Source organism: Oryzias latipes, chromosome 5 (assembly GCF_002234675.1).
Source record: "Oryzias latipes chromosome 5, ASM223467v1".
Classification (NCBI taxonomy): Eukaryota; Metazoa; Chordata; class Actinopteri; order Beloniformes; family Adrianichthyidae; genus Oryzias; species Oryzias latipes.
This window is the reverse complement of record NC_019863.2, coordinates 14,754,203-14,776,371: the sequence shown is the minus strand read 5'-3', so window position 1 is coordinate 14,776,371 and position 22,169 is coordinate 14,754,203. Positions and strand designations below refer to the sequence as shown.

The window sequence follows — 22,169 nt, the reverse complement described above, 5'->3', positions numbered from 1 at the left end:
AAAGTCTTATTTGATTACCTATCCTCAACAGTTTAAAAAAAATTTTTTTTTAACTTTAAATCGTTTTTTGACTTATTGGTAAATTAGGTCTTGGTGAAGTTTTGAAATTCTGGTTTAGTAAAAATGTTTTAATTGTATGTCTTTTTTTATGCTAGGTCCTTATTTTTTGTTTTATCATTTAACAGTTACAGATACACCCCCCCCTCCTTTTTTTAAATATTTTTTTACTTCTTTTAGTTTTGCATTCTGTGCAGTTTTGTATTCCAGGTGTGATTTCCATTGCTGGCTGGATCTCCAGCTACTCTATATGCTAATGAGAAGATGATAATCAATGGGAGTCATACTTGATTGATCCAAATCAATGCAATTTTAAACCAGAGAATACCTAAAATGGCTTCATCCAGTCAGACCAGTCAGGCTTGTTAATGGGTTGAAACAAACCAAAACGGTGCCATTATTCTTTGTTTAACACGCAATTCACATTCATCTTGAAAACGAAAGTGATCTTTTCTGTTATACTTTGAGTATACTTCTAGTTTACCTTTAAACATGGTTATTGCTTTTTTGCTTGTATAAAGTATAAAGCTCTATGCTTAAAGAAAATTAGTAGTCAGGAAGCATCAGAGGGGGAGGAGAGAAACGGTAAAATCATTTCCATCATATTCATTAGTGAGCATCCTATTGTCCAATCAAAGTGCTGCTCTGCATGGGGATTCTATAGACACCCTATTGGTTGTTGCTAGGTAACCACATAATCAGGAGGCAGGCCATGGCCTGGTTGGTAGACTATGTTGTTAATACTGGTACGGCGGTGTGTTGGGGGTAGACAAGAGGGGCTGGGGGTTTGAATACAGCACAGATTCACCCTCGTACACGCTCACTCATTCACGCAGTCCTCCAGCCGCAGCCTGCCACTCAGTCAGGGAGACAAAGAGGAGCAGCATCCTGCAGGAGGACCACACGCTCCCGGGGGATGGGGCATCATACCCCTGCATCACGGGGCTGTCGGAGGAGGTAGGGAGCATCGGGATGTGTTGGGGCTTTGTCTCAGAAGCAGAGCGCCCCTTGCTAGAAAATGATACACATTTGCACATAGACATTTTTTCGGCTGCTGGATATAAAAAACAAGTCAGACCTCAATTCAGAGAAGCTGACCGGGTCATTCATGGGCTGTTTGAATGTGGGTCATGTGACCGTATGTAGGCTGAACGACTGACCCTGACGGAGGCTCCTGCACTTTCTTATTATGATGTCAGCTCTGTAGTGCCAGCCAGTCTGTCTGATAGGCTCTTTATGGCTTTTATCATTCTGCTCGTCAGGCAGATCCATATAAACGTGTAGGATGGTGTGTTTTTGTTGTTTTATTCGTTGCGTTTTGTTATTTTCATTGCAGCATTTTAGTGTCAACTATGCAAGTAACGAACTGGGCCAGATTGCAGGTGAAGAGTCATGATTTGAGTTGTGGCTGTTTTCCATTGCACCCTTCACTAATGGATGTCTGACTCTACACAGAGACGAGGGTTTAAGCCATCATTACCAGAGGGGATTCCCTCCCCTTTACAAACACAAGAAACCAATACTCACTGCTGGATATAGGCAAATGGTTGCATACAAGACAGACAGACAGACAGACAGACAGACTTGCAGGTTTTGGCAGTGATGGTTTTTTGTTTCTCCTTTCTCACTTTTTTTAATATCATACAGATCTAATTTTGAAAGCTTTGTATTTTTTGTTTCATACTATCTTTTTCTTTTTTTAAATAATGTTCATAAAAAGATGCAAACAAAGATTTTTAGGGTAATGGTAATGTTTTTATAAAAGGATTATTTGGACTATTAATCTCTAGCTAACGTGTGAAGCAGTGGGACCCCACATCAGTTCCGGGTCTCCTTTGTAGCATAAGTGAGCTGTAGAGTTTTATCCAAAGCCACTAATCTTCTCAACAGTAACGATGATTAGGAGGAAGAGGAGGCAATAGTTTAAGGATTGCAATCGCGCTGTAGCATTCCTCCTTATTGAATTACTTTCATCACTCCCTTATTCCACTCCAGTCCATTTAATTCCTTAACCAGCACTCTCAGCTAATACTTAACACTTGCTCCCTTCCCCTTATGGGCACTATAACTTAATGCGATCACCTCTAACCTTAAGGCTAACCGTTTCACCTTCACCTTCTCCTTTTTTTTTTTTTTTTTTAAACGGATTTGAGCTGAAACCTTCCCAAAAAACCCCATCCTCCACCCACACTCATTAATTGCATTTCCCTCTTGAGACCAGTCAGGATTTGATTGGGTCTGATACTGATTTTCTGTTCTTTCAAAATAAAGGTTAATTCAGTCCTTTTGACATTTGTTTGCATAATTTCAAACATAAAACATATTTATGCTCTAAATTAAAAAAACAAAAAAGAAACCCCAAAGTTTCCTCCTTTTTCCCACTTTACATCGCATCACGTATGTGCCCCTCTGAACCTCTTTCCTCCTATGCAAATGAGGAGACCAGCTTTAAAAAGCTCTTGTTTGGGGGGGGGGATATACTGATACTTGATTGGTCTTTAATGCCCCCCCCCCCTAAAAATGACAACAAAAAAAGACAAAACAGGAAGTGTCAGTGAACATAACCAGTTCAGCAAGACCAGTAGAAGCAATTTAGGAGAAATGCGATAATCACAAATAATATATACATGTAAACATGTATATACATGTTTACATGACAGATCTGTTTTTTTTTTGTCATTTAATCACGAACTGTAATTTTCTTTTTTGTGACTTTATATTTTGTTCCTTCCACTTTATTGATTCTTATCCTTTTTATTTAACCTGCTGTGTTGTTTTTCCAGTTGCTGCTGCTTCCTGTCATTTTCTGCTGCGCTGGAACCTGTTTAGCCAGTGTGTCACATGTGCTCCGTGGTCTTGCCTTATCCTCTTTTCTTTTTCTCCCGTTCAAGGCACAGGAGAGCCATTCAGAAGAGCCGGGGGTCAAAGGTGAGAAGAGCAGAGGGCACCATGGAGAGTGAACCCGGGGCCCCTGCCTCCACCGCCAACAGTACTGGGACCCTTTCCACCACCACAGCCACCACCCCCTCCTCCTCATCTTCCTCCTCCACCACCACCAATTCTGCCAGCAACTCGTCTGTTAGCACTAGCTGTACCTCTAATGCCACTACTGTTGCTTCTGCTACATCTGCTAGTAGCAGTAGTAGTACTACTACTACTAGTAGTAGTAACACTAGCAGCAGTGTCAACAGTAGCACTACAGTAGGAAGGCAAGCGATGCCCCAGATATCCGTTTACAGTGGAATACCTGACAGGCAGACGGTACAGGTGAGTGTCTGGAACTTAGCAGAGACTTTGTTTTTGTTTTGTTTTTTAGAATAAGGTTTGTGTGCAACATTTTTAATCTGATGGGGTGGGAACCTTAGATTTTTCTTTTGTTATGGGAACAGGAAGTGCTTTTGACAAAACATGGAAAGACTGTAATGCAGCTCTGGTCTGTAGTTTTCAGGTATTCTAGTTCATTTAGGATTATTAGTTGATAATTGCCTGCTTCAAGCTCAAGCTAACTTTAAACCAAATCAGCATGTGGCCTGCATTACCTTAAGAACATTGCCACAGTAAAACACTCACATTTGTGATGTTACCCGAAATGGTGAGGTTAAATAACACATGTAAGGCCACATCAAAGAGCAGCACACTTACTTTACCTGTTGGAGTTGATGGAAGTTGAAAGAATCTTTTTGTGTTTTTTAGTATCTTTACTTTAGGCTGTGCTTCCAGCCCTACACAGAAAACCTCCACTAACGTTTGTTTTCAAAAGAATAGGTATTTTATTTTAAGAAAGTTGATGACAGAGTTGATTCTTTTTTCCTTCTGATAAACTGAGGTGTTGACTTTAAAGGATTTGTGTTGAAGTGCTTTACTCCTGCATTCTCTGTGCATGAACGAAAATAAGCGGAAATAGGAATGGTGGCAAAGATATTCGATGTTTGAGCTGATTTAGGGCAAACCTTCAGTTCAGGAGAGACACACCTCACCCAACAGTGCTACCTTTGTCTAAGCCTTGTCCAGGGTCGCCCATGATTTCACAGATCACATCCTCAATTTGACACACAGCCATAATCCAGGCTCTAGAATGAAATCCACTCAACCTTTACGTGCTGGCCCTTTGACAGCGGGGCTATTGTTGGTTTGTGTCCCCCCTCTTTTTTTTTTTTTTTAGCCTTTCATTTTTCATCAACAAAAAGGTAAATTTCTCTGCTTGCAAGCAGCTTTCTGATCATACGAGACTGAGGGTCACTTCCACTCAGCGAGAGCTGCTTTTATGCGTTTAATTCAGCTCAGCTCATTTTTAAGCTCATTTCTCAGTCTGTCTGTGTGATGACTCTTCACCCAGCTCAACTAACTAACTAAAGGTCAAGAAAAGTTCAAACTCATTGTCTACCCATCATAGGACTGAGTTCTATATCATAGTGCTTGTAACGTTTCAGTCTATAAACTGTTCAAAAGGAATCCCGATCACACCAGGTTAGATAAAGGTGGCTCTTCAGAGCCTTGTTGGAATGTTTTTTTTTCTCTTTCAATCTTGATATAAACTATTAAACAGCCGTTCTACATTTTTATTAAATCACTATGTTGATGTGTTGTTGAGTTTTATTTTTGTTCACGTTGTAAAAGGAAGCTTTGACTCCAGATACACGCACACAAAGCACTAGAGGCTGAATGCTTTCAATCGGAAAGTTTAACTTACATTATTTTTTTTTCAGGTTCTTCAGCAGTTTCACAGACAACCAAACACAGCAGCTCAGTACCTCCAGCAGATGTATGCCGCTCAGCAGCAGCATTTGATGCTGCAGACTGCCGCTCTGCAGCAGCAGCACAGCCTCAGCACCGCCCAGCTGCAGAGCCTCGCTGCAGTTCAGCAGGTCAGCTAACTGTCACTCTCATTCTCACTCTTTAGGAATGAGGTTTTCCACTATTGATAACCCTTAGACGTTTACAGTTTGACATTTGTCCCTCATGTTTGTCTCTGCTCTCTTGACAGGCCAGTATCGCGGCTGGCCGGCAAACTTCTTCACAGAACGGCACTTCATCTCAACAGACGGGGTCCACTCAGGCTACGGTAAGGTTTCTAGAAGGGGTTGAGTTGGGCTTATCAATAGCCGAACATACTTTTTAATAGAGTTTAGAAACATTTAACAGAAACGAAAAGTCTGATGTTGTAAGGTCTGAGTTGACATGAATGGAAATCACAAGTATTAAAAAAAAATGTTTAAGGAATCTGGTTAATCTGCTCCCCACAGATCAACCTGACCACCTCCCCAGCGGCTGCTCAGTTGATTAGTCGGGCCCAGAGCATTAGTTCCACCCCCACTAGTATTTCCCAGCAGGCTGTTCTGCTCGGCAGCCAATCCAGTCCAACCCTCACAGCCAGCCAGGCACAGATGTACCTGCGTGCACAGATGGTGAGAGCACAGCGCAGCCACCGGCACATTTACATGAGCTTGCACATGGGCGTAAACACAACCCTACTTGTAAATTGTGTAGGTAAATGATCTGAAATTCAACACAGCTACCGACTTGTTTTGGTTCAAACAACACTAAACGCCAAAATGTTCTCCATGTTTTCTTTTTCTCAGCTCTTGGGTAGATTGCCAAAAAAACAAACTTCAACCATAAACTTTTTTTGTTTGTCTGGTTCTCATTCTCCTTGTACTATTCAGGCCCAGCAAAGTAACCTGGTGCAGGTGGCCAGGAACCTGGGACGGGCTGTTCCTCTGTCCCCACAGCTCATCTTCACGCCAGCTGCCACAGTAACCGCTGTGCAGTCAGACAGCTCTGCTCAGGCCTCCTCACAGGTACCTTTTCTCTGCATTACATTATATAATATACAACACAAAGTGCTTAATATTCTTGTTTATGTTCCTTGATATCAAGATACCCTGAATTATGTACTTAAATCTTTAATACGTGTCCTTATTAACAGTTTCTCTTATGTCTTGCTATTTTAAGCACAGAATTATATGAACTTCTGTATTCCTTAGTATGTCCATATATGTCTCTCCATAGAATCAGGTTCAGAATCTGGCTATACGTGGCCAGCAGGGGGCGACCACATCCTCCTCTCAGACTCAGACCTTGCAGGCTCTCAGTCTGAAGCAGAATCCAGTTCCCATTCAACCTGCCTCACTGGTCAAGAATCCCAGCCAAGCGACCCAGTCCTCCTCCGGGGGCAAGGCCGGCACCTCCGATGGTCTCCCTGATGGAGGAAAGAAGGGGGACAGTGTAGCTGTTACCGAGGTCCGAGCTATAAACATGAGCCGCAGTGTTTCTGCTGTCAGCTCTCAGCCTCTCATCGCTCCTGGTAAGTGGTCGTTAAACATACCAAAAAAAAATACTTCCCTGTAATTGAGTAAAGTTATGAGTATTTAGTCTTAAAACTGATAAATAGATGGCATAAAACTATTTTGTAAACAAAGTGAGTAATTTCTCTTTGCAGAAAGCACTATTCACATATAGGGACATCGTTTAGGGCAGAAAATGTAATAGCTAGAAGCAATTTATAAATATGCAGTTTGCCTTTTAAGTTGTACTAATTTGAGTGGTACACATGCATCATTTTATGGGCACCATATTTATATGTTTTATACATTTTTTCAGATATTATATGCAACAGCAGGATGGAGGAAAAACCCACTCCAGCTAAATGGCTTGAAGTTATTGGTTATTTTACCAAATAAATGTATATTATTGTTTTGAAAGTCTTCTTTAAGAAGCTCTCTCATAGCTTGGTCTAAAAATCTTTCTTGGCATTTACTCACCAGTTTATCTTTTCGTACCAGGGGTTCCCAATGCTGCGAATATTCTAAAATGCTTTAATTGGGATCAGAGAAAACTCCAGTTGGGACAAAGATTGAGCTCTGTAAGTGGTCTATTGCTTAGCTCCTGCAGTAAAGATCAGGCACTAATCCTGGTTTGCTTTAGCAATAACTCCTCAAGGCTTAAGTGTAGTGTAAGCAAACTATCATTCTAGTTTTTACGCCGCTTTCGTACACACGGCCGAAATGTGCCGTTGTGTTTGCGGAAAGATAAGACGAGAATGTATTCACACTTGATATTTTGAGGAGCTTTCACTCCATACATGTTGAGGCTTGTGTCACAAATCCAGTCAGACACTGAGAGATGAAACTAAAGCAGTTCATTTCTGAACTCGTAGGTAAAATGGCACACAGGGGCGTTTTTGAACATCTATTGCATAATTAAAAGTCATCTTTTTTTCTGGAGATTGGGTGTGAGTACAGCGGCAGCAGTACAAGTAGATTACATCAAATTAAATCCAGTTTGTTTTTGGGTTAGAGTGTTTCCGGATGAGACATTGCATTTCATAAAGCAAACTGTGTTCAAACGTGTAAAAAAGCAGCCATGTATGCACATGGCTATAAACCTTTGACAGCTTAACTGGTGTTGATGCATGCAGCGGTTGGCAGCTTTGGGCGTGTGTCTCTGAGCCCTCACATTCGCAGAAATGAGGGGGAGTCGGGATTATCAGAGCGTGTTAGTGCACAACTGTTTCCGTCTTTGTTTCAGAAATGCTTCACATACAGTAAAAAAATGGGGCAAATGGAAGCTGAAAATCCAGTTGCCTGCTGTCTCAGTGAAAGGGAAAAAAATAACTTGGGTTTCCATGGCAGCAAGCCACAAGGGACAGGTGTGCACATGAGATGCTGTGAGGCTAATCGACTGATGAGGAGTAAAGGAAGCTGCAGGGCGAACTGACAGAATTCCAAGAGGTTTAGGATCATTTTGACTCTGCCAGGGTCATTATGAACACACATTTGAAATGTGAAATAACATTTCACATTTTCTGCCTGACACAAAAAAATGTCTCAAAGGGGTTTCACTTGGCAAGATATGAGTCCTGGACTAGAAGGAGGTACCTCTGCTTCTACAGTGATGAATATGTTTCAGTTAACAAGTGTTTTAGTTCATAACGATGCAGGGAGGGACTCCATACTCCTTTAACATGCTGGATGACACTTATGGAAAAATGGGATTCCAGAACAAAATCTGTTTTAGAGCTTTTGCTTCAAACAACACATGCAAGCGGAGCTGACCTCTTAAGTAAAAGTACAATTAAATTGTATACAATAATCAACTTTAACTACTAGTGGATAAAAGCAATCGGGTAAAAAGTTATTCTCTTAAATTACTTAAAGTATATGAATAAATATATATACTTTTTGGGGCATTCAATGCCAATGATTGTATTTTCTGGTCATTTTAAAGGTGTTTATTGTATGTTAGAAACTTTTAAAACACAAAGTACACACATTTGAATTTGGGGTTTATTTTTTAACCAGTTTGAACTCCCTCTGGTTAAAATCTCTTAAAAAAAGAATGATCTGCAGTTTTGACAGTCTTCAGTAACATCAGGAATTGACATAAAAACATTGAAATGTAAAGGGACAAAAAAGATTTTCATTCATCTTCTAAACCCGTTTTGTCCCTTTCGGGGTCACGGGGCTGCCGGAGTCTATCCCGGCCAACTGTGGGCGAAGGCAGGGGCCACCCTGGACAGGTCGCCAGTCCATCGCAGGGCCACAATCACACATCCATGCACTCTCACACTCACACCCAGGGACAATTTAGAATAATCAATTTACTTATGAAGCGTGTTTTTGGATGATGGGAGGAAGCCCGAGTCCCCGGAGAAAACCCACGCATGCACGCGTGCAAAAAAGGGTAAACCGAGTAAGGTTGTTTAAGTATTTTACTTTTCGGAAAATATCATGTTTGAAAGTTTTGAATTTTCTTTGCCAGTTATCTCAGGCCGTTGCTTGTTAACTTTTGACATATTTTTGTCTAGTTTTATTTGTGAAGCAAGTCTGTTTAAAATGGAATTAGGAGAGATAATGTGTTGGAACCGAATACTTTTATAAAAGTCTAAATCTAAATTAGTTGATGAATGCTAAATTAAGGTAATTTCTTTTTGTACCTTACCAGGCTGTAACATTGTAATCAATGGGAGCACAGTAAATAATCCTGGTTTGGAGTTATGTCTTGTCATTTAATTGTTTTCACCTCCTGAATAGCACAGACATTTTCCATAAAAACCCTCCTACACTTCACTGCGGTCAGTTTAAGAAGTGCTTCATCCTGAAGGAGTCGTCATTTTCACACACAAGTTGTCCACCACAAAGTTCAGCCCTTTTAATGGAGATTCTGAACAAAAACACCCTTCCTGTTTTTAAAAGTTCATTTAAAATTGACACCTGAAACATTGCTAACAGTTTTAAGATGTTGAATGAGCTTGTTTTAGTGTGTCAGTTGTAAAAATTGCATTTGCTCGGAGGTACGCTGTCCCACCAAAGGAATGCTTACAATAATCATTGTTTTAGTTTTTTTTTTTTTTTAAAGAAATTTGACCCTATAACACTAATACACCTCCATAAACCCACTATTAGAGAAGCGGAAGCTTTACAATGTATTAAGAATAAAATCAAAGATGTTTAGACTGACATGTTCACAAATTGCTTATTATAAGCAAAGTTGCAACTTTAACACTTTATTTTATTGCTCAAGTACAGCATGATTTTTAATGTTGGCCGATGAGGGCAAGAGAATAAGAAAGTTATCCAACAAACAGGAAGTGAACTCTTGTCCTACAAGATAAATTGGTGACTGAGGTTGTTGGTTGAAATGGTAACTTTTAACCCTTGTGCTTTCCTAGGCACTTTAACGTTGGGAGTTGGGTCATCTAGACCCACTAGACAGTGCTCTGAACCTTTTTTCTTCAATGATTTGTGATCTTCACTGGTGTCCATGGATTACATGAAATCTTTCCACCTTTATCCACCTTTGTCATGGTAGGGAGAACACGTCGATGTAAGTCATCTAAGATAGCACAAGGGTTAACCTGTCAGTTTTATCTTTCAAAAACACCTCATTAACTTTACTTCACTTTAATTTTTTTCTTGAAACATGTCCATGGCAATTCCCCTAAAAAACTTTTAAAAAGTTGTTATAAAATCAAAGTTATTTTAATTTGTGAACAACTATCTGAAGTTTACACATTTGGGATAAAGAGGTATTCCCTTAAGTAGCTTTACAAAATGAATGATCTGATCTAGTTAACTGTTGGTCATTCATCTCCTTTGCACTCATTCATGTGTAATTCAACTCATCAGTCTTCCAGTCTTAGACTGAGGTGTGATGAATTGGGGTTCCTCTTCGTTTTGGACTCTTGTTTACTCTAATTCTTCTAAAGAGGATTGGCTCTCTCATGAAAAGAGAAACAGAGGGAGAATCAAAATACAAAGTGTTTTGGCTCCGCGCAGGAACTCATTGTGTCCTGTTGGCTAGAAAAAAGCTAACACGGACTGTGAAAACCGCAGCAGGGAACCCCCCAGAAGCACAACAGATTGGCTGGAACAGATCTACACTGGATGCTTGCTCCTAAAACGTGATTATGGAGCTGTGGTGTTGCCTGCCATCTTTCCAAATATAACTATGAAAAGCTTTAGGAAGGCAAAACCTTTAAAAATCCTCAAAAAACAGGAAAAAAGGAAAATATTGTACTAGTATCTGTTATTAATTAAACAAATGCCTATAATTATTATTAAAGAAGTACACCTTGTGATGCTCCACTTTAAGGATCTGATCCATTTTGCTATAAGGTTTTTTTTCCCCTCATTCAACAGATGATTTAGAAAAGAAATTATATATAGATTATTTATATCTAGATCTTTTTGTTGCAAGTCCCACTGTGCTCAATGAAAGTAAGCCCAAGTGTCAGCTGCTGAGAATGTGGAAACTGAGGGATTTTCCAGCGCCTGCTGCATCTCAGAGAGGAATGCCGATTCAATCTAGGATGTTGCGCAACCATTTTTAGAAGCCCATAAAGATCATGCTGCCTTTCGCCGCTTTGTGATGATTGTAGGATTTGGAAGTTTATATACAAGTCAAGGGGTTACTTCAATATTTAAGCTCAAAACGTGGAGGACATTAACCCAAACCAACTCCTCTGCTGACCCCGTCTGGAATCATCAGTATGGATAGTTGTGACTGCAGTGTTCTGACTCGGAAAGCCCCCTGCTTCATTATTGCGGTGGCTGGAAATCTCTGGATTTATGGGTTTGCTGTTTAAGCAAGCTTCCTCTAAATTCCCAAAGAATAACTAATCCATTCTGAGCAAACTCAAGCAGCTCCTTTAGTCTTTGCATCAAATCTGATGTTCCAGCTTTAAAAGTGCTTGATCAAAAGTAAATGTAGTTAAAAGGTCAGATCATTCATTATTGATACAATATTGTGTAGCAATGTATATTTTTAGGGTTTACAGATGAGGATAAATTTGCAGACCTACAGCAAACCAGATTACAGGTTAACGTTTTCAATCCAATAAGATTTGGGCTTAAAATATGGAAATAATGCAGCATGTGGTTGAAATGAAAGTTGAAAAAAACGCCAGAAAAATGGACGGACCAACAACTAAAATGGTTGCTATAATGAGCATATTCAATGATGTGCTCTATTTTGTCTGCTTTTTAACAGTCTGGCTGGTCTGTTAATTTAAAAAGGAAACAAAAAACCCCCACTATTTATCAATTCTTTTCCACCCAATTGTTTTGGATCCTGAAGGAACAGGTTTTTAAAAAGTATCTATTAAAATCGATTCAAAACCTTTCCCATTCACTCTTGCATTTTCCTATTTTTGGTTTAGTCATTTCTAGGTCGAGATGCTTCCTGTCAGAGATTTTAGAGAGCAGGAAGACAGCTGGGACCTGCCGAGTCAATTTCAACTCTGTGAAGGATTTCATGGACACTTGGCTTAGCCCGCCATTTCCTGAGGCTTTCCCAAAACCGCCGTAGCCTCAGGCTCCTTCCGGCGGCTGCACTCTCACTTGCATACGCCGCCACAATACAAGATTGATGCGCTTCTTTTCGGGGCTTTGGGGCACCTCACAAGCTCTGGATGTGTTTTTACAGTGTTGGCACTGACATGTGGTGACAGGTCAGTTTGAAACAATTTGTGAGAAATGGTGCAGGCCAGAACTGCAACAGTCTGAGCAACCTTTCCACTAGCTTTTAATAAAACACCTAGTCAGCAAGGGGCACAGGGGTGAGGCAGCGCTGTGTACCAGGATCTTTTGTGCAGACGTCAACACGTTTTCTCTCTTTTTATGAATGTGCAGCAATGGTTCTGATTATTTATTTTTTTGCTTTTGACTCACATTTTGCTATTTTTAAATCCTTTTTCTGCCCACATTATCTTTACCTCTAGAATCCACAGAAATTCAATAAAGCTACAATAAAGCTATTTTTCTGTTATACCATTGTAGAATTGTGGTACTTTGTACTTAATGTGGCTGTTTCTTGTTCTATAGCGTACACCCAGATTCAGCCCCATTCACTGGTTCAGCAGCACAAACAACAGCAGTTTGTGGTGCAGCAGAGTCAGAGTTCCCAACGGACAGCAGGCCAGCTGCTGCAGACGGCCTCCATTCAGCCATCCCAGCACCCCGTCCCCGTGCTGCCCAAACCTGCTCCTCACCAACCAGCCACTCCCAGCCAGCAGGCCACCATCTTCCACTCCACCATCAGCCCCCACGCTCTTCACTCCTCCATCAACCACGCCAAAGCTCAGCCCGTCCAGCTCACTGCCATCAATTTACAGATCCAGCCAACGGTACGTACAGACGCACGCACCACTACTGTTTTGTAACTTTGAGACCTGTAGAATGGTAGAAAACTGTTTTAGGTATCATGTCAAAAAAAAAAACCATGCTGGAACTACCTTTATTGCTAAATTGTTATTCTTTTTTCTACATTTTTGTTCACAGATCTTAAATTTCTTTCTCATTTTCTTTTGCACATTCCGTTTTCTTAGTCAAAATAAAACAAAGCGTTCCAACAACACCCAAGGTGTTGGGCTCATTGTATTCGTTTTCCAGGTCTGATGATTTCTGCTGTTATTGCTACAGTTTTCAAACATTCACAGACTAATGTCTGCAGGTATTCCACTCCAACTCGTGCTTTTTTCAGACAGTGGAGTCGCTTAAGAAGAAGAAAGATCTTCTTTTAATTTAGAAGATTTTTTAACTTAGGCAAAATAAATGATTTTTTTTTAAACTACATGAAATATCTGATGGTTCACTAGATTATGTCCTTAACCTTTTAAAACTCTATTTCATCTAATCTATTTTAAATGTTGAGCTCAGAAAAAGCTTTGTGTTTGTTGTACAAGTCCTTTCCTGAGTTTTTATTTATTTTTTTACTGTTCTCTTTGAGTCTTGACCTTTAACAAGGATGTTGTAACTGATTTTTTGCTTTCGCTCAGCCAGTTGCTGATGTGTTTGAGAACGTCGTTCCTTCCTCTTCATTAGATTGTCAGCTCTTTTTTTTTTTATTTGCTGCATTTCTGTGAACGTCGCACTGACTTTTCAATGAACGCATTTTGGTGTCTAAACATAGATCTACAGCTGTTAGAAGCGTTTGACATTTTAGAACTCTCTTTAAACTTTAAATTCCAAATAGCTGTGGGACACTTGTAGTCTGGTAGCTTTACAAGCTTCTGTTTGAAGGCTGTGCTAATGTTTTCCACCCCAATTTTCATGTTACCACAAACACCTGCTATTAATTAATTAATCAAGCGGGCTTTATTGATAGGATGCATCCTATCAATAAAATCTGAATTATTTTTTCTCTTGGGTTTATCTTATTTTAAAAGTGTTCATCTGGGATAAGTGTTTTCTGTCCTTTGTTGCTCATTTCAGGCTGCTAGACTGCTTCAGGAAAATAAAGACAAGCCCACCTCACTGGTGGTCAGAGAGACGAGTCAGCCTCCGTCCACACAGCAGCGACAACAACAACAACAACAACAACACCCTGCGCCCTCCTCATCGCAATCCTCCAAGATGGGAGATCAAATCAAAGTCAACCAGGCCACACCTCCTGTTCAACCACAAGGTAAAGATTTAACCGCTTCCCTAGAACTAGCCAATGTCTTTTAGCCAATGTCATTCATTTGTGCTTATTGGATGTCCACTCAGAAGTCGACTGAGTGAGGAAAAGGTTTCAGTCTGAAGTTTGTGGAAAGTGTGGTTTGTAAAACATGAAATGGCAACAATTTCCTTTAGTGTCTTTATTCATGTTGAGGTTTATGGTCCTATTGATCTTGTTTAAAATAAAAACTAGTTGAACTTTCAACAATAAACGTATGTACTTCATTTCAAAGAGATTTTAAATTAATAAAGTACTTTATTTCACCGACGATGTCTGGCATAAAATGTACACACAATTTGGTTTAATGCCAGAAAATCATATCCTTTTTTAAATGTTGCTTTAGTTGAATTAATTTTTAAAGGAATTATGTTTGGCTCCTCCAAAAGCTTTAGGAGGGTCAGTATGTGTTGTTTATTTTTCACACCCTACACCAGGATTTGATATCTTCTTGGTTCTCAGCTGTCTGTGGGCTGGAAACACACATTCAAGCGACCTCTGTCAAGGAAAAGCCTATAAACACATATATGCACGTTTTGGGCTTTCACATTCAAAACTCTCACAATCACATGCCGCTACGCACGTTTTAGAGTTTGTTCTTGGCCCTCTACGTAAAAAACGCGCTGCAATTGAGCACGGGTCAAAGGTAAAACCAGTTCAACTTTGACCAATTAGGAGCTTGGATTTAGTAGTGACGCATGGGTAGAGTCTTTTCAAAACAAGGAAGCACCAACATGGAATCATGATCATCAATGAGAAATTAATAATTGCGGTTTGGGCTTAGACACAATTATATGACACCAAGTCATATAGTAGAGAAAGAAAAAGCCTGGAGCAAGATTCACAACATTTCCATCGCTTCGATATTTCCCACTTCCAACTATAGGTACATACACTAGTTTCAGGTAGCGCCAGTCTAGTGTGAACAATGTTGGCTGAAGGTGCTTTTAAGAATCCCTGTTTAGCGCATTCTTGTAGCATAAGAGTCGTCCAGCAACAGAAGATTTAGACTATTCATAAACTGATAAGAATAATAGATGTGCTGCACTTTGAAGATACAAAGTAAACAGAGTCCTGCAATGCTTCTGGCCTGCTGTCCACCAACTCACGGATCTACATCTCTGCACACAAACCAGTCCCCTGTGTAACAAGCGTGTGCGTAGACATCCTCATGTCATGCAGGTTGATCCTCAGTGTTTCCTGCTTTGAGCAGATTAGAGGGGACTTGGAGACTCAGTTCCTCCAGTTCTTATGTGTTAACAATGGAGAATATTGCATCTCATTGAAATATTAGGCTGTTTGTTTTGGTGGAGTTTTTGTTTTACTTTTAGGGGAGGGACTTAGCTAAAACTGTAAAAGTAGATGAAGTTAAACGTTGTAAAGTTTAGCTTCCAGTCAGGTGTCCACCGGGATGCAGCGTGTTTCCTCTCACTTGGTGTCCGCGTGAAGCAGCCTTCTCCCGCCCCGCGTGTTTACATGTCGCTGTCGGCGCGAAAAGCTGATCGCTGGAGTCAGACGGGAGACAGACACTACTGTGAGCGGCGGGATCGGGTTCTCGGCTGAAGCGGACTCATCTGCGCCGCTCTCACGGCGCGCTGCCGTGGGAGGAAGCGTGCGGGGAGGGAGGCGGGTCCTGCCGCAGCTGCAGCTTTCTAGCGCCGTGGGCGTCCGCGGCGGCTGCCTGCCTGCGTCCGCGTTGTTAGGACAACAGAAAGCGCACGTTTTGTTCCGAGCGAGGCGGGAGTTGCGCGGTGAGTAGCGCTGATGGGTTTTTACATGATAGACGGTGTTTGTTGTCGTTGTTTGGAGCTTTTGAGGGAAATGGAAGAGGCGCTTTAAGCGTGGAAGCGTTGAAATGTTTCATTTCGTCGCTGTTCTTCAGAGACGGCGTTTGAACCAGGGGCAGTTCAGAGTTTTCCTCTTTCGGGGGGCTCAGCCCCTCAGGGATGAAGGTTTTACAAAAAAAAGAATCCAAATTTAAAATGGATCTTTATTTAAACAACTTATTTAGTCTGTTTGATCTGTAAGTATATATACTTATATATACAAGAAAAACATTTTTTTAACTAAATCCATTCAAATATCCTATAAAACAACACAAATTGCGTTTTTGCTATTAAAAAAACAAATCATGTTCCTAAAATGTAAGCCTTTGATCTATATTTAGTAATTGTGTTTTTTTTCTGGTTTTTTTAACATGTTCTTGTAGCCTTTTTCTCATGATGGAGGATATATGAAATAAAATAATTCAGATTAAATCTACATTTCTGAGTTTTTCCTTTTTAAAAACGGGATGAATCAGAAGCAGATGAAAAAATGCTGTATAAAAAGCTCTCTAACGTCTTCAATCATCTGTTTTCTCTACCATCCATTCTCTTCAGAAAACATTTCCAAACACATCAAATAGTAATTATTCTTATAGAAAGACTGATGCCTATTATAGAAAATGACTGAAACAAAGCAAAACATCCATAAATGACTTGCATGACTTATGTTTGTTTCATACATAATAAGCATTACTTTAATAACATTTATACCAAATAACAGCTCCAGCTAACATGTAAACAGAAGGTTTGAGTAACTAAGTTTGTAAGGTATTATCAATAAAGACAATTACAAATGGAATTAATAGATGTAATTCCCTACTAAAAGTAACTTAGGCTACATATTAAAAAGGTTGGAGTTGTGCACTTCAGGTAAAATATATTTTTTAAGAGTTTTAGTTTCTTAAATCTTTATATATAATTATTTTAAAAAGTTGTCATAACTGTGGCATTTCTCTCAAAATATGACACGTTTAATGTATGTGTTTTTCTGGCTAGGGTCTGACTCTGCAAAGAGGCCAAGCGCAGTCACGGCGGGCTCCCCACCTCCTGCCATGACTTCCGGAAACGAGAGCGAGGCGCCCACCGTGATGGGCAGCACGCCACAGAATGGAGAGAGCAAACCGCCACAGGCCATCGTCAAGCCTCAGGTCCTCACACACGTCATCGAAGGGTTCGTCATCCAGGAGGGAGCGGAGCCGTTCCCCGTTTGTGTAAGAGAGCAGAGGAACATTAAGCATTCCCTGAATCAGTCAGGATCTCTGTTGATCATACCTGCAGGGAGCTGACAGCAGGCAAACACAAACCCGCTGTTGCTGCTTGTAGTGACAGCGTGTCGCATGCATCCGTCATTAGTTTCAGGGAGATGGCACCCCTGGTAGAATACACATGAGCGGAGGTATAGATGCAGCAGGTTAGCCTAATCTGACCTTTTTTTCTTTTCCAAAATTGATGCACTTTTTTTTTTTCGCTCTTCACATCCCTTTTCCTTGAAGAGTTTTATAACTGAGCATCACAAGCATCAAGACTTTGAGTTGTCTGCCTCCTGCTGGCCAGTTGATGTAAATACTCATCAGTTTTGAATGTACACATATTTAAAGTCATAAAACCTTTGTCGTATTTTTCTATAATTTAATGGCTAAAGCATAATTTGGGAAATAAGGGATTCATGGAACTCATTACTATATAGTTATATCATTTTTCATATGTTTTTCTTGTCACATTAGTAGCTGAAAGGTTTTCATGATGAACTGTGTGGTTAAAAAAAATACTCTTGTATTTATACCTCAGAAATACTGCCCATTTGATGTAGTTTTCACGTACTGTGATTTTTCCAAACTGGATCCAGGTGGAGCGTTTGCCCATCCTCATTGACAGTCCAAAGAAGCTGGATCATCAGCTGTCCTCAGACCCTGACAAAACTCCAGTCAGCAACGCGGCAAACACAGACTCCGAGCCTGAGGACATAAACCAGCCAGGTGAGGCCAACGCTTTCACTTAATCAATTTCATCCTGTTTTCTATTCCTCTTATCAAGTATGTTTCCAGGAAGTGGATGGAACAAGTCTCTTAACGTGCTGCTTGTTAACACAACCATGTGAACTCTCCCCAGCTGAATTTCAATGCAGCTCCTCACCAAACCACTTAACCTGTGTTTGGTCAGAGCCAACCTGCTAAAAGCACAACTTCCTCTTTCCTCACAGCTTCATCAGTCACATGATCACATGTGGTTTTTCAACACATGGTCTGTGTGGACTAACACATGTTTAATTATGGCCAAATAACAGAAAAAGGATTCCAGAAAACCAAACAAGATAGAGGTTATTGTTGCAGAAACATGAGTTTATATCAATTTATTTGTATAAATAAATCACAGAACATCTTTTCATGATTTTGGAATAGGGAAGCATGTCGTCCTGCTCTGTAAACCAGTCTGTGGTTTGTCAGTGTGCCTTGACACAGCAGCACAAGTGCACACTAGGGATGTGCGTATCGATTCTTTCATTTGCACATTGGCTGGTTAATATTTCTGAGTCAATATCTTTTTTAAATATTGTCATACTGTGTTTAAACGAAACATGCCATTTGTTCTCTGCTCCTGAGAGTTTGAGCTATTAAATGTTTATAAAACCTCTCTCAGGTGTATTCTTGGTCTTCCATGTCATGGGATTTTTGGCAGCAAATCAGTTTTCACTCACTACTCTGCCTCAGAGCAGCCAACTCCACTGCAGATGAGAGAGGGGAAAAAAAGAAGTGTTTTTTTGGTAATTCTTTTTCACTCGCAACCAAAGGTGGTACCATGTGCTCCATCTGCAGTAAATACTGTCATAGCAGCAACACCAGTGACCGCTTTAAGCAGTTAAAAGCAACTCGTCCTTTGAAACATCGCTGTGAAAACAACCAGCAAGCCTCAAAGTCCCCTCCACCCCCTGGTGTCTGTCAGGAGACACTGCAGGAAGTTTATAAAAAGCATAGAATGGGTGACAGTTCTTCAACTTTAAGTGGAAAAACTGTCACCGGATGTGTTAAAATTTGAATTAACCACTATTTGTTATAAAACTGCAAATGTGTAACCCGGCTATGTGAAGGATGAAGTCACGTTCACTGCTTTTACCTTCCATTGATGAATAAATGTTTGTATTCTTCTATTTATATATAAAAAAACAAACGTTGAGTGCTTTGGTTCTAGAATTTAATTAATTGGAAGTAAAATAGTCTTTACTGGTTAGAAATGATCTTTTTTTCCTTTTGAATTTCGTTTCAAAGATTGAGCATCAGTTGTTTATGTTGCCGCTGTTCTTCCTCCTGCAGAGAAAGAAGAACCCAAGCTGACCTGTGAATATTGTGGCTGGGTAGACTTTGCCTACAGGTTCAAAGGCTCCAAACGCTTCTGCTCTGTGGTTTGTGCCAAGAGGCAAGTTCCCTTCATTTTCTTTCCTTTTATTTGTTCAAATCTACACTGAAATGTGTAGTCTCAGTGAAGCTGGGTCTTTCATCAGGTATAATGTCGGCTGCACAAAGAGGGTTGGACTTTTTCGTCCGGAGAGGAACAAACCAACTAATCGCTGGCGCCGGAGATCCCAGGGTCGGCCCAGCATAGAGGCCAAAAAGCAGGTATAGAGCCACATATAGCCCTTTTCTACAGTCGGGTTTTTTATTTATTTATTAGTCAGTCATTTGTTCACATTTTTTGATTACTCCCTTTTTGATTGCTTTTACCAAAATTTATGAGTTGCTGGGTTCTTTTCTACTTTTCATCTCTGTAGTTCGGCAAATTGAGTCCAGTTGTGTAGCAGTTAAAAGTGGAATTGCTATTGATGTGTACAAACAAAAATGTAATTGCTGATTAGTTAACGAAATCCATCCAGAATCTGCCCAGGAGATAATTTTTTTTTTTTTTTTAAACCAGTGCTAAAAGTTCAACGTTAGATGGAGGAAACAAACTCTGGCTCACGTAACCTTTGTGCTATCCTAGGCACTTTGAGATTGGGAGTTGGGTCATCTAGACCCACTAGACAGTGCGCTGAACCTTTTTTCTTCAATGATTTGTGATCTTCACTGGTGCCCATGGATTACATGAAATCTTTCCACCTTTTATCCACCTTTGACATGGTAGGGAGAACACGTCAATGTAAGGGTGGGGTCATCTAAGATAGCACAAGGGGTAAAGCAAACAGAGTGGGTCAAGTCAGAATACACAGTTACGGCCCCGACAGGCAAACCTGTCCCATTCTGGGGGAAAATCACAATGTGGCCATTACATATGAAAGATGGACACCAATAAGTTAAGGAACACTGTTTGAGTGAAAGAAAGAACCTGTATCCTGTAAAACAAAAATTACTGTGCTGGTCCCAAAAAATGACAAAATAGAGGGATTGGAGCCTTGGCCAAACAGAAAATAAGTCAGGGAGACAACTGACCCAGTCACCATGACCGTCAGATTCAGCAGCTCCCTGCTAAGGCTGCCTAACAAAATCTAAATCTAAAATAACAAAACTTAGGGATGGCCCGTTTGACACGGACGCTTCGGCGCGCGTTTCACCTTCATGAAACAGAGTGGTTCGGCACAATCTTCCGGGGCGTGTGTCAACTAGCGCAGATCACGCGGTTGATGACGTATGACACGCCAAATGCCTCGTTTGGTCGAACCACGGTTCAGATGTCACTTGTGTTTTGAACAGTTGGGCTCGCTATTCTCTAGAAATACGAAATGACATCCTCCGCAAACCTCAGGCTTAAGCGCATTTGCACGTGACACCACAGCCTTCACCTTCTCATAGTCCAGACTTGCAATGGTTGGCAAGGATACCAGTCCTTCCTGTGCCTTCACAGTAGGACTCTCCTCAGCAAAAGTGGCCAGACAGTTTTAGGCCTCTGCAACACCCTAGCAGCATGCTTGAACAGAGCAAAATAATCATCAATGGCCCTGTCACCTAGTGGAGGTACAAATTTAACACATTTGTCCACATCAAATGGTGTCACATAGACGGACGGAGGTGGTGCAACTGAGGTGGCTTGTTGCAGTTCGAGCTCCTTTAGGCAGATTTGCCTGTGGTTTTCCTCCTTAATTTCAAACTCATAACCAACTTCCTTCTTCTTTATTCTCAAACGGAGCAGTTCAACCTCAAGCTCCTTAAGATAAAGAGACCTTGCACAAGCTTTGCCGACCAGAAAACTCATCCTGCCAACCAAAATACCTCCAATGGGACCAACAACATTTCACTCAGATCAAAACAGTTGATCCTCAGTCAACCGACATGCAGGGCTTAGCAAAGGAGTAAGAGAGAAGAAAGGAAAAAAAAAAATTGAGGCAGGGGCAGCAGACACAGTACACAAAACTACAAACTGGTGTCCAAAGATGTGCAGACACATTCACACAAATGAGCAAAAAGGCTCAAACAAAGTGTCAGCACGAGGCACAAAAAAAACCTGCCCCAAAACAAAGTGCTAACACGAGTCACAAATGCGCATTTCAGCGCCCAAAAACCCAGGGCAGATGACAAAGACAGTACAGGCTGTATAAAGACAGACCCCCAAATAAGTAATGCCACAAAACAAAACTGCCACTGGTCAAGCGGGATAAATCCCAGACTAGCCCCCAAATATGTTACGGCCCGACAGGCAAACCTGTCCCAGTCTAGGGGCCAGAACATATGAAACAATGGACATCAGAATGTTAAGGAACACAGTTTATTGAGAGGAAGAAAGAACCTGTGTCCTGTAAAACAAAAATAAATTACTGTGCTGGTTCTAAGTAAATACAAAACAGAGGGATTGGAACCTTGGCCAAGCATAAAATAAGTGATAGTTTTAATATTTTAAAAAGGAACATTAAAACTGTTCTTTGAGGCTTGAAATCCATTTATTTGATCAGTTCTATGCACATGGATGAATCCGTTTTCCCAAAATAATTACCAATGCAGTCTTTTCTGGCTTTTCTTTGCAGAAACTTTCTCCCTTACAACAGAACCAGGGTGGTTCAGTGTCCTCTCCACACGCCTCTCAGCCCAGTCAGGAAGAGTCCAGTCCATGTTCAGACATGTCCAGCTACGAAGAGCCGCAGTCTCCTTTGTCAGTAGCCAGCTCAGGCCCCCTCGCCCCCGCTCCAGTCTCTGCTCAGGTCCCTGTCCGTCAGCCAAGCAGGGCCTTGGACCAGGATGGCGGCTCTGGAAGAGATGCCCCGTCGCTCTGTGAACGCTTTCTACCCAGCGACCCCACCAAGTGGAACGTGGAAGAGGTTTACGAGTTCATCCGCTCGCTGCCAGGTCAAGAGACTTTTTTTATCTTACAGAAGCACAAAGAAAGCTCGACATATGTGCATTTTGCCCAGAAATCCTGATTTTTTTATTT

General features: G+C 40.9%; 1 protein-coding gene across 2 annotated transcripts in view; it reads left to right on the top strand.

Annotated features, from left to right (window-relative positions):
- LOC101159094 (polyhomeotic-like protein 2) overlaps positions 1-22,169 on the top strand; it is a 29,794-nt gene that overhangs the window by 6,420 nt on the left and 1,205 nt on the right. The window contains exons 1-14 of one of the 2 annotated variants that reach the window (XM_023954972.1): positions 821-1,014; positions 2,949-3,324; positions 4,764-4,922; positions 5,042-5,119; positions 5,301-5,462; positions 5,721-5,855; positions 6,067-6,361; positions 12,381-12,682; positions 13,770-13,962; positions 16,818-17,032; positions 17,668-17,797; positions 19,130-19,232; positions 19,318-19,432; positions 21,766-22,084. In XM_023954972.1, the coding sequence (XP_023810740.1) occupies positions 974-1,014; positions 2,949-3,324; positions 4,764-4,922; positions 5,042-5,119; positions 5,301-5,462; positions 5,721-5,855; positions 6,067-6,361; positions 12,381-12,682; positions 13,770-13,962; positions 16,818-17,032; positions 17,668-17,797; positions 19,130-19,232; positions 19,318-19,432; positions 21,766-22,084 (2,623 nt within the window). In that variant the 5' untranslated portion in view covers positions 821-973. Of the gene's footprint in view, positions 1-820; positions 1,015-2,948; positions 3,325-4,763; positions 4,923-5,041; positions 5,120-5,300; positions 5,463-5,720; positions 5,856-6,066; positions 6,362-12,380; positions 12,683-13,769; positions 13,963-16,817; positions 17,033-17,667; positions 17,798-19,129; positions 19,233-19,317; positions 19,433-21,765; positions 22,085-22,169 lie in introns of those variants that run through there. The other variant, XM_011475025.3, reaches the window with a different exon arrangement.